Below are 12,392 nucleotides of genomic sequence, written 5' to 3'. Positions count from 1 at the left end.
TCAGACTGCGATCTCACCGACACACTGCATTTAAGTCCCCTGAGCGCCATCAGACAAGTCACCAGACTGTGATTTAATAGCTGTCAACAGCTCAAATTAATCCAGTGATCCTCAAGTGTGGCCCCAATCAGCATCAGCATTACCTGGGAGCTCATCAGAAATGCCAATTCTCAGGCCCTACATCAGACCTAATGAAACGGAAACAGGAGGGGGAGGCCCAAAGACGTGCTTTAACATGTCCGCCAGGTCTTCCACGCTCAAATGTGAGAATCGCTGCTCCAAGACCCCCATGACAAAGTGTGGTCAATAGACGGGGCAGGTGAGATGTCACCCCGGAGCGTGTCAGCAATGCACAACCTCGCCCAGGCCTGTGGATGCAGAATTTGCATTTGAACAAAACCCCGAGGTGACGCACGCACAGATTAAAGTTTGAGGAGCCCTATCTCTCAACACACCGGAATCAGCCGAGGACGCTTTCGAACGCGCCACCACGAGGGCCCCGCCCCAGCTCTGTTAAGTAAGCAACCGTGGAGGTGAGGCCCAGGCCTTGATAATTTTGAAAGCTCCCTGGAGAATTCTAACGTGCTCTAAGAGTCACAGTGAAAGGAATCAACCAGGACTGACACCTACCACAGAGCTTTATACACACTAGGCTGGCAAATGTGTGAGTTAAGCAAGTGGAAAGACTACAATGAAAAGCCTTGGCTGGAGAAACACAGAAAAACAAAGCAACCTAACGTTTTCTGCAGTAAAAACCGCCCAAGCCAGAAGTCAGCCAATTTCACATCTAAACCAGGTCGGACTCTTTCAGAGGGGATCACCTGGGAGCTTGTTGGAAATACACCTTCTTAGACCCCAGTCCACCCCTAATTCAGAATCTGTAGTTTAACCAGACCCTAGGGGATCTGCGCGCACACTGAAGTCGGAATTCCGCGTCTCTTTGCCCGAGGTGGCCAGCCTCACTTACCCACAGCTGAGGCACAAGGAGGAGCAGGTGAAGTATTCATCTGGAAAAAAGGAGCTGTGCGCCATCTGGTCATCGGGGATCTCACCGCTGAAGCGGTCACTCAGTGCCTGCCGAGGAGGGAAGGCGACACGTGAAGGCACTTGGCAGAGCCCCGTGCTCTGGCCCTTCTGCCACTTGCCTTTCTAAGTTCCCCTTGTCGCTGGCTTACTTCTTACAGGCCCCACTGCTGGGAGAGGCAACCCAATGACTTCTGCTCCTTACCCTCGACCTTCCTGGCCCAACCTGCACCCACCCTCGCGCCACAGGAAACCTCAGGAAGGACCAGCCCATTCCCCTGGAGGTCAGAAGGAAGCCAGCAACGTTACTGTGCTCTCCCAATTACCTTGGAGGTTATAAACACCTCACACACTCAGTCTTTCATGCAAAACCACCACAGATATTGACTAATGCCCATTTCATCCTGTGAAACCGAAACCAAGAAGCGGAGACCCAGGAAGAAGGCCTCATCTTTAAGTCAGAGAGAGGCAGAGCTGAGTGGTGAGCTGGGAGTTCCCTGGGCTTCTATCCCAGTTCTAACCACAGGCGCTCTATGCGAGTTTACTAGGCCACAGAACTAGCTCGATGTAGAAAAAAAGCCATCAGCCAAAAAATAAGGAAGAATTATTGTAGTGTTTGGCAGCCTTTTATCAACAACAGTAACCTAAAAGACAGCAAACAACCAAAATAAATGCCAAGAAGAAAGATAAAGTATTTGCAGAAGCCAACTGAAAATCTTCTGTTGAAAGGTAGCTTCCATTTCTAGTCCTCTGTTTTCACTCACTACTTTAGACACTGAAAATACGTTCAGGCTGACTTCTTCCCACCAGGCCCTTACTCATATGCAGTGGGGAGAAGTTATATCAATTCAACAGAAATGGCCTTTTCAGACTTTAAAAACCATCATATGCCTGCAGTTCCCAGCTTCCAAGTTTCAATCTCTCATTCTGAGGCAGCCACGCACTGTTCAGGGGGAAGAGAAGGAAAAGTGGCATAAAACAAAAAGACAAGATGTTACTACCTTTAGTAAAAAGGCAAAAGAAAATTTAAGAGGAGATTTGGGAAAAGGGCAGATTAGGTTTTAAACCGAGGTTCTCAAGCTCCGAAGGGAATTTCACTTAATGAGAACTTATTCAAGTTCCCTTTCCTTTTCTCAATGAGATCTTTATATCCTGAGTTGCGAACTCGAGTGTTTACAAAGGCACGTGATGTCAATGTGGTCAGTGCTGAGTCAAGTCAGGTGTAAGAAGGAGCTGCAAGGAGTGTGTCGAAGTGAGGGTGCAGGACTCACCCAGGCACATTCAAACTCAGCTTCGGCGTGGACAACGCACAGGCCCGGTAAACACCATGTGCCAGCCGTGGCCAAGCAGGTCGCAATCCTTGACTTAGACCAACAAAAATGGTCTGACAAATAATACATGTAAGTCCTGCCTTCTTGCGGGTATTTTGTGAGGAGTAACTTAGGGAAACCACTGAGCTTTGAGAGAGAGGATATAAATGGATATACATACGAATATAATAAACAAGAACCACTCACTAGCCTCCACTGCCCTCCTCTGTCCTTTTTTTTTAATTAAGATTTATTTATTTGAGAGAGAGCGAGCAAGCGTGTGAGGGTGGGTGTGGAGGGGCAGAGGGAAAGGGAGAGAAACTCGAGCAGACTCTGCGCTGAGCTCAGAGCCCCTCGCAGGGCTCGATCTCACGACCCTGAGATCAGACCTGGGCTGAAACCAAGAGTTGGAAGCTTTAACTCACTGCACCACCCAGGTGCCCCTGACCTACTTCTAAATGACCTAGACTTCCAGGATTTTTTTCCAGGATTTTTCCACGAAGCCTTCCCAACCACTCTAGACATACCACACTCTGCCTTCTCTGAACACCGGTTGTATTCAATACCCGAAGTACATATTGAGTAATTAGGCGATGATGCAAAGTTATGGCCCAGTTGTATGGATATTACCCCCCAGAGAAGATCACACATGCTGTAAAAGTCGTTTCCTACCTTTGCATCCTCCAGTGCTCCTAGGGATTCCTAGTTAAGGTCCTAACAGGGTCTCAACTAGGACCTCTGGAATGAAGTCGTCCAGCACCAATCCCCGTGTGCACACCAACCCACGCCCTCCCCTCCTTACCTTGGCCCTGCCTCTGTGCCAGGCTTCATCCCATGCCCACAGACCCTCTCAAATTTAAGCCTAGCTGCTCCCTGATTGGCCCAAGTACTGAGAACTCAAGGCTGTATTTCTCAAACAGGCAGGAGCAGAGCTGTCCGGGACTGGCTGGTGGGGAAGTAGAGCGTTGTCTTCCTAACGCATCAACTGACTAAAACACTGGGGGAGGAAGTTTGATAGACAGAGATAAAGCAGACATGGCTATAGTATGAAACTGAATGGACAATTTGCATAAATAAAACATAAGCCCCCCCTACAAAGTCACTTCAGCTTGTCGCTGGCGGGTCTGCACCCTCTGGGCCTCTATCTCCTCAGCTCTAACAAGCAGCTGCCAGGAGTACCTCCTCGGCAGGTGTCTTCACGGATGACACGGGCAAGATCAAAGGACTTACATGCAAAGAGCACCGGGCATAAATTAAGAGCTCAGAAAACATTCACTGCCATTATTAACATCATTTTTATTGGTTTCTTATGTTAATAATTTTCTTATTTTCTTCCTTAGATACTCTCCTACCTAATCCAGGGAATGCAGGGGATGGAAGAACTTCTCTCCTTTCCATCCTTTCCATGATAGCTCACAGGTCTTCACAGCTGCTTGCATTTGTTGGTGAACATTTTATTTATTTGTTTGTTTATTTAATAAGTTCTACACCCAACGTGGGGCTTGAACTCAGTGGGCGAATATTTAGCTGCAAAAAGATGCTTACATATCAGGGTGCCTGGGTGACGCAGTTGGTTAAGTGTCCCACTCCTGGTTTTGGCTCAGGTCATGATCTCAGGGTTATGAAATCAAGCCCCATGCAGGACTTCAAGCTCAGCACCGAGTCTGCTTAAGATTCTCTCTCCCTCTCCCTCTGCCCCTCCCACCTGTCTGCGCGCGCACACACACACACTTGCTCTCTCTCGCTCTAAAAATAAATAAATCTTGGGACACCTGGGTGGCTCAGTCGGTGAAGTGTCTGCTTCGGCTCAGGTCATGATCCCAGGGTTCTGGGATCGAGTCCCGCCCACACTGGGCTCCTTGCTCGGCGGGGAGCCTGCTTCTCCCTCCGCCCGCCACTCCCCATTTGTACGTGTGCTCTCTCTCCGACAAATAAATAAATCTTCTTAAAAATAAATCTTTAAAAAAAAAGATGCTTATGTATCTAATGGGGGAATAGAAGAAGGGAAAAAATGAGGAACGCAGAAGCTACTAAATAGGTATAGGGGAAACCAAAAATATATATATATTTTTTTTAGCCCCAGGGCTTTTTTAAACAAGTAACTGAAAGGATAACCTAAGTACTAGTCGCCCTTAGGAAACATCAAATTTGGCATGAGTTCACCAGCTGGGTTGAATTCAGGGCTGATGGCACTCCCCAGCAAATATACCACTGCAGCCCAGTAGCCGTGACAGCACGAGGTTCTTGCCGTTCCAAGTGGCCTGGCTCACTTCTCTGAAAGTTCTCCAGAAAAATGGCAGCAAGGATCGCAAAGCTTGGCATAGAACAATCTGCAGGCTGATTCCCATGGCGCGTGTGCCCAGAGACCCCCCCACTGTTGCCCGCCCTAGACAAATTAACTGCTGGCTTACGCTGGCCAGGGCAGCCATAACCTCTTATGACATCAGAAAGAGAAGAACTCCCAGGCTAACCAGTCTCATCACTCAGACACTGGTCACCCAGCCTCTCCACTGCTGGGTAACACAATAAACATCTCACTTCCCTCACAAGTCAATGAAGAGCTGGCAGCTGGTAATGAATCAGACCCTAACAAGCTTCAGGAGGACTGACATCAATCAAGAGTATGGGAATAGAACAGTGTAACTGTTTACCAAAAAATTCTGATGTTAGTGTGTTTTAGACACAAGGATAAAGAGAAACTATCCTCCTTCCTCTACAGCCTGATTGTTCCTTTCCAGTGTAGACACTGCCACCTAATCCATAAACTTTGTCTTTCAAAAATTCCAAACCTCGGGGGCGCCTGGCTGGCTCAGTCGGTAGAGCATGGACTCTTGATCTCGGGGTATGGGTTCAAGCCCAATGTTAAGCGTAGAGATAACTTAAGAATAAAATATTTAAGAAAAAAAAAAAGTCCAAACCTCACATCATTCCAGGTTTTCTTGGGCTCTCCTCCTCCCGAGGTCCCCAAGCTGTTAGAGGAAGGCAGGGAGACCTCTCCTGAGAAAGCTAGGGAAGGCATTTGAGGCAACTCTAGAAAAGGTTGCCTGGAAACCAGATGATCTTGAACTTTAGTTGCCTTGGCAACAGTATGGCCCTTTCTATTGAACCTGTAAGGTTTTAGTCCCAGTCATCAAGGGTTAGCAGGGAATTTTCTGATTCAAAATGGAGACTCTTATGTAAGCACTGATGCCACCTCTCCCCACAAAATATAATAACTTTATAAATAGATATGTCCTGATGTGACAGAACTGGAAAGTCAGAGTTTCTACATTTAGAGATCAGAGGCTAAAAAAGGTATTATATAAAACCTATACAAATTCAACTATAAAATGGTTCCCTCATGTATTCAGAACCATAACAGACAACAGTTAATTCAATATTCAATTCCCTTATTCAACAGAAACCTGAGCAGCTCTTTAAACAGATTTAGCTGCTCCGTGAGGGTACACTCTACTGGTAGGTGTCTGAGCTATTGCTCCCATGAAACCTGAGCAAAGCAGTGAGTGGTCAAGAAGTGGGAAATAATCCTGCCAGAAAAGAGGGATTGGAGCCTGGACCACACCATGGCTGACTGGCAGGAAGAACGATCAGGTCAGCATGATACATCAGGAAACAACTGAGCAGGCCACTAGAGAAGAGGACTGCAGACTTCTCTCTCTCACATTCTGCAAACTCTCCCTCCTTCTCATCATCACATTTCCTATTCAATAACGAACATGCAGCACTCGGGCTCCCTCTGAATCCAACAGCGCCACATCAATCAGATGAAAAACATCATAAATAAGACAGCTAATAATTTCTTTTAATGTATACTAACGGCATTAAGAATGTGGGGTTTTTTTAAGATTTTATTTATTTATTTGAGGGAGGGAGAGAGAGAGAGAGAGAGAGAACAGACGGAGAGGGAGAGGGAGAAGCAGACCCCCACTGAGCGGGGAGCCTGATGCGGGGCTTGATCCCAGGACCCTGAGAGATCATGACCTGAGCCGAAGGCAGATCCCCAACTGACTGAGCCACCCAGGTGCCCCCAAGAATGCAGTATGTTTTATGTACTACTATAGAAAGATAACCAAGATGCATAATTAAGTGAAAAAAAGCAAATTGTAGAATAGTAGGAATCCTAGATCCCATTTAGGGAGAAAATATATACATCACATACATACACTTATGTATGCACTTATGTAGCACTAAAAATTTCTAGAAGCATATACAAGTATTAACGATGGTTATGATGGGGGTGGGGAGGGACCTTAACTTGAACCTCACACATTTTTGTACTATTTGAATTGTTTATCAGGAACACATATTGCTTTTGTAATTTAAAAAATGACTTTTTAAACATTAAAATAACCGGGGCGCCTGGGTGGCACAGTCGTTAAGCATCTGCCTTCGGCTCAGGGCGTGATCCCGGCGATCTGGGATCGAGCCCCACATCAGGCTCCTCCGCTGGGAGCCCGCTTCTTCCTCTCCCACTCCCCCTGCTTGTGCTCCCTCTCTCGCTGGCTGTCTCTGTCAAATAAATAAATAAAATCTTTAAAAATAAATAAAAATAAACATTAAAATAACCAACCAAATTCAATTTATCAGAATATCCTTTCAAGAGGCAACTGGCAATATGTATCAGGAACCTTTAAAGATACCTGCACCCTTGGACCTTAGAAATGAAGTAACTATTGAGAAGAAATATATAGCACTGGGTTAAAAGCACAGACCTGGTAGCCAGACTAGCTGGTTCAAATTCTCCACCACTTACTAAGTGAGTCCTATGGGGCAAATTAATTAATTTCTCTGTGCCTCCATGTCTTTATCTCACAGAGCTGGCACGAGGATTTAGTGAATTACATGTGCAGGGCAGAGCACAGTACATGGCATGCAGTAAGCACTGCATAAACATCAGTCCGGAATAGTACTAGGAGTGGTAAATGATCCTAAGGACATAGGCAGGAGGTGGACCATTCCTTTAACTACATGGAAGATAAAAAGCAGGAAAAAATGAAAACCACGACTAACACAAGGGCATAATTAACTAAATGTAAAAAATAATCCATCCATATAAACTTGAAAAGCATACAGCTACTTTAAAGACGTATTTTCTTAAAATATTTAATGGCGTGGGAAAACACGCTAAGCTTCAATGTTCCATGAGAAAAGCAAAGTATGTAACCGCACATACATACGCGATAACCCCAATTCTCGCTTTAAAATAAGTAGCAGGGCACTGGGGGGGCTCAGTGGGTTAAGCATCTGCCTTCGACTCAGGTCATGATCCCAGGGTCCTGGGATCCAGCCTCGCATTGGGCTCCCTGCTCAGTGGGGAGCCTGCTTCTCCCTCTCCCTCTGCTGCTCCCCCTGCTTGTGCGCTCGCTCTGTCAAATAAATAAAATCTTTTTTAAAAAATTAAAATAAAATAAGTAGCAAAGAATCACTTAACACCAATTATTTATCCATTCTTTACATACTTAGTTTGCATTATTTTGCCATTACAAAGAAAGCTGCTATTCACATCCTCATAAAGGTCTCCCTGTGTTCCGGTGGAAGTTTCTCTAAGGCAAATTCCTAGAAATGGTACGGCTAGAATATGTATTATGCTTATCTTCACCTACACTAGATATTTCTGAATGGCATCTCAAAGTGGTTGTACTGACGTGAACTTCAACCGGCAGTCTGTAAGGGTTTCCGCTGCTTCGCATCCTTTTGGACACTTTATTGCCGGATTTATCAGCGTCTGCCCTCACACCGTGGTGGTTTGCATTTGCATTTCTCTGATCACTAGAGAGCTGCGATTTCATTTGTGCGTCACAGTTTTGATCGCCGCTTAAGTGACTTGTCTCTCCCTTCTCCCAAAAGATTATATACTTTTTCCTGACGATATTCCCATATCTTTTATCTAAAATAAAGAGAAAATCATATAGGAAAAAAATGACACTTATCATATTAGAACACATCCCTGGACTTCACTAAGTGTTTTTACTCAGTGAGTTAATGAGGAACTGGACAAGGCTAAGAAAACCAGAGAGAGAGAGAAAAAAAACTGGGAGAAGCGGGAAGCCAAACATAATTAGTACGGCACTGATAATTTATGCTTATGCCCATCCCCACTCTTCCATTCCAAAAAGAATTCAAGGCTCCTTGTAGAAAAAACATACAACGTAAAGCCAAATAAAAAAAAAAATCAATGAAGAAAAGACAGCCTTCTCTTACACATTGCTACGAACCACGAAAACTTCAGCTAGTGGGTCTTAACAGCTATAAAAACTCTAGTGGGTCGATTTGCCTAATGCAGACCTACAAGTAGCTTTCTATTAGAACAATAATTGGAAAATTAACAAACTTCTAATTTAAAAGAAGAGATTAAAAGCAAAACAACAACCAAAAAAGATAAAAACGAATTTTTCAAGGATCTCAGGAAGTTGTAAGCACCCCACAATTTCCTGGGGAGAGCAGAAAACCACGTGCATTTTGAAACCGTTAACTCCTTCCCATGGACAGAAGCAGCAGGTCCCACATCCCAGTCTCCGCCCCAGAGAATAGAACTAAATATAGGTCCAGGTGAAACTCTGTGGACACCAGTTACCACGCATCATTACAACTCCAGCTGACCAGGCTCATCGTATTTACAGAAAACTTCATGACTCATATCACCTCATAAGCATAGTGTAACTATTTTTCTCAAAATTGCCTAACAAGCTGGCCCGGAGTAGGACATCCAAGTCCCCTGAGGGTAAAATCCCTGAGCACTAATTACTGCTTACAGCACTCAGTGTCCCTGACAGTCTAATTCAGACATGAAGCTGGGCGAGCTTAGAGAAAACCTAAGGAACTCTAGAATCCAGCCATCGGCCTTGTCGCTAAAACGTATACTGACCAGATGCACAGCCCTGTGTAGACCACGGCGTGGCCTCAGCCTCTCTGGAGGATGTTTGCAAACACCTGAGTGTAATCTTCCACTGTGACTCCCCATGAGCCCTTTCAAGGACTTGAGCCGGTGCGTCTAAGCATACTTTATCTCAAATCTAATTAGAAGTATGTATTTCATGAATTATTCAAATACAAACATTTTTCACAGTTTTTTCCTTAATATTCTTACACTATTAACACTTACTGAACGTTCCCTATACACCGCACGCTTTGTTTCTTCAAGTGTGCTGGTCTATTTGACCCTCAGCTCAATCCATTAGGAACATTCTTCTATTATTCCTATTTTACACATGAGGAAAAAGGTTTGAAGAAGTACTAGGAGGACAAGGGCTATTGTCTATCTTGCTCTCCACTGTACTTGCAGCACCGCAACGCTACCTGGCACACAGATGAACTCTTTTATTTGTGGAATGAATGAACCAACCAACACATAAAGTAAGTTGCCAAGACCAAACCGCTGGTAAGTGGCTGGGATTCCAACACAAGTCTGTCTGCCTCCAGAACCCAAGCTTGAACCATTGTCTTTAAGTCCGCTGAGACTGCTAAAACAAAGTTATCACAGACTGCACAGCTTCTGAACGACAGAAATGTCTTTCTCCAAATCTGGAGGCTGGAAGCCCAAGGTCTGGATGTCAGCAAGGTCAGGTTCTGGTGAGGACCTGCTCCCCAGTTTACAGACGGTGCCCCTGCACTGTGTCCTCGCAGGGACGGGGGTAGGGAGCTCTCTGGGGCTTCTTTCCAAGAGCATTAATCTCATTCGTGAGGGCTCCAACTTCATGACCCAATCTCCTCCCAAAGGCCCACCGATATCATCACACTGGGCATTAGGACTTCAACATATGAATTTTGGGAGGACACAAACATCCGGCCCAAAGCAGCCACGAGGCAAAAGCCCCAAACTTTGTTTAATTTAAAGCGGAACTTTTCATTTTGATATAATTTCAAACTTGTAGAAGAGGTGCAAGAATGGTACAAGGAACTCTCATATGCAATTTACCCAGATCCACTGTCTACATTGTACCCCACCACGAACCTTTTAAAAACGCAGTGGATTGAGCAAATCAGTATATGCCCAAAGCCTGTTCCCGTGTACACCAGAACCTCCCTCGTCTGATGCCAAACCCCTTTCTCCTATCCCTTCCTTCCCATCCCTCCCCGCCCCAGTCTCTATCCCCTAAGTCCTCAGGGCACCCTCATATCCCTAGCTCCAATCTTGCCAACATTTCCCAGCCTCTCTCCAGACCCCGTATGCCCAGCACTGCCCCAAAGACCCTGCTCTCTTCCTGCCCCCCGTCCCAAGCCTGCAGGCATGGTAACACAGAGCTGTGCACAAAGCGAACTGCAGAAAGGAAGCAGTATTCACGGGGGTCCCTTTGATGAATTCATTATAAAGAATGCTAAAAAAATACGTACATAGTAAAGATCAGAGACTGTGTTGAAGTAAAATCCCTAAAATACTAAAAATTGGCAAAACAGAAAAAAAGACACCAAATAACCAAAAGTACTTAAACAGGATTTCACGTCCAAATTTGTGAAATGACAAAAATGCAATACACATTCACTCTGTGTGTGTGTACACACACACACACGCACACACTTTTGACACAATCTCTTTCAAGACAATATAACCTAAAAATATAATTCCAAATATAGAAAGAGCTTTTATAATATTTAGTTATTATTTTTAACAGAGAAATTTTACTTACAATCTCTTGTCTGACAATTGTTATTTTGGTATGTTTAGACAACAAAATACTGTGCAGCTATCAAAAGTATTTATGAAAACCATATAATAATAGAGTAAAATGTTGGGGCCTCTGGGTGGCTCAGTCAGCAAAGCGTCCGACTCTTGATTTCAGCTCAGATCATGATCTCAGGGTCGTGAGATCGAGCCCCGAGCCCTGCGCATTGGGCTGCACTGGGTGTGGAGCCTGCTTAAGAGTCCCTCTCCCTCTCCCTCTGCCCCTCCCCCGCTCTCTCTCGCTAAAAAAAATAATACAGTAAAATGTTTATGATATTTCATGGGGAAAGGATTACAAGTTTACATCTACAATGTGATGATAAGGTATATGTTGGTTTTTTTTTAAACACAGAACACACACTATAAGGGCACATATCGAAATGTTAACAATGGCTACCCCTAGGTGGAAGGATTGTAGCTGGTCCTTGTTTTCACTGCTGTAACTCTGCTGTAGTATCCAATGTTTTCTACACTTAACATGTATTCCTAACGTAAGCCAGAGGGTCTGAATTCAGACAAACACAATATAAATGGATCACCGAACAAACTGTCCTAAACTTAGAATTCTTATTCCCATAATAGTATCAACAACTTTTACATTCCTTTGGGAACCCTTTTCCCAGCTTTTACTGGGCCCAGGGAATGCTTTGACCAATGCATTGGGATAAGACATGAAGATTTCACTGAGACTACCTAGTCAATTCTAAAATGGCAATTTTCAATAATCAGTACAATACTTTTTAAATCATTTTTTTTTTAAATTTAAAAAGTAAATACTTTTTAAATACTTTTCTATTATCCCATTCTATGCCCACCCCCGCCACTGCCACTGTTCTAGTGATTTCTTGCCTGTTGATGGCTACAATGATGCAGGAATGGGAGAGCAGCCATACTGCTATGGGAGCGAAGAGACACTACCTAGCACAGTGATCCCTCCTACCCAGATACCTGTGAGGCCTAAGATGCTGTCTGATAAAGACACGCAACAGTCTAACCCTGGAGGGCCCCAGACAGGTTATAGAGCATCTGTTGTGGTTGGAGGGCTTGCAGCCCACCCGGCTGGCAGGGTCTCTGCTACAAAGAAGCAAGCACCCATCAGGACGGAGGGAACAAAATCCGCAGGGTGCTTTATAACAGGACTTTACTGTACTACCAAAACAATGCACTGAAAGTACTGCCGAGATACACAAAAAACAATTCGCCTGATTTTAAAGAACAAAGATACAATGCTTAGAGATGTTTCCCAAAAGGCAGTCCTCACATCACTGCTGTATACGAGATGAATTTTAGGGGGCATGGGACAAGGCTGTAGATGGTACAATGAGTAGCATCAAGTTCCACGGAAGAAATTACTCCCGTTTAAATTCATTTTCAAAATTTCAGATTCTGTTAAAGAGAAA

The 12,392-nt window shown here is 44.6% G+C and overlaps 1 protein-coding gene across 2 annotated transcripts in view; it reads right to left on the bottom strand.

The window, feature by feature from the left end:
* The window catches only part of ZFYVE1 (zinc finger FYVE-type containing 1), a 56,061-nt gene that overhangs the window by 9,086 nt on the left and 34,583 nt on the right, over window positions 1–12,392 (bottom strand). For both annotated transcript variants that reach the window (XM_026519573.4, XM_026519574.4), the window contains exon 5: window positions 968–1,074. In XM_026519573.4, the coding sequence (XP_026375358.3) occupies window positions 968–1,074 (107 nt within the window). The remainder of the gene's footprint in view (window positions 1–967; window positions 1,075–12,392) is intronic.

The sequence above is a fragment of the Ursus arctos genome, unplaced genomic scaffold, assembly GCF_023065955.2.
Source record: "Ursus arctos isolate Adak ecotype North America unplaced genomic scaffold, UrsArc2.0 scaffold_25, whole genome shotgun sequence".
Taxonomy (NCBI): domain Eukaryota; kingdom Metazoa; phylum Chordata; class Mammalia; order Carnivora; family Ursidae; genus Ursus; species Ursus arctos.
The sequence above is the reverse complement of the archived record's forward strand: the minus strand, read 5'-3'. Positions and strand labels throughout refer to the sequence as shown.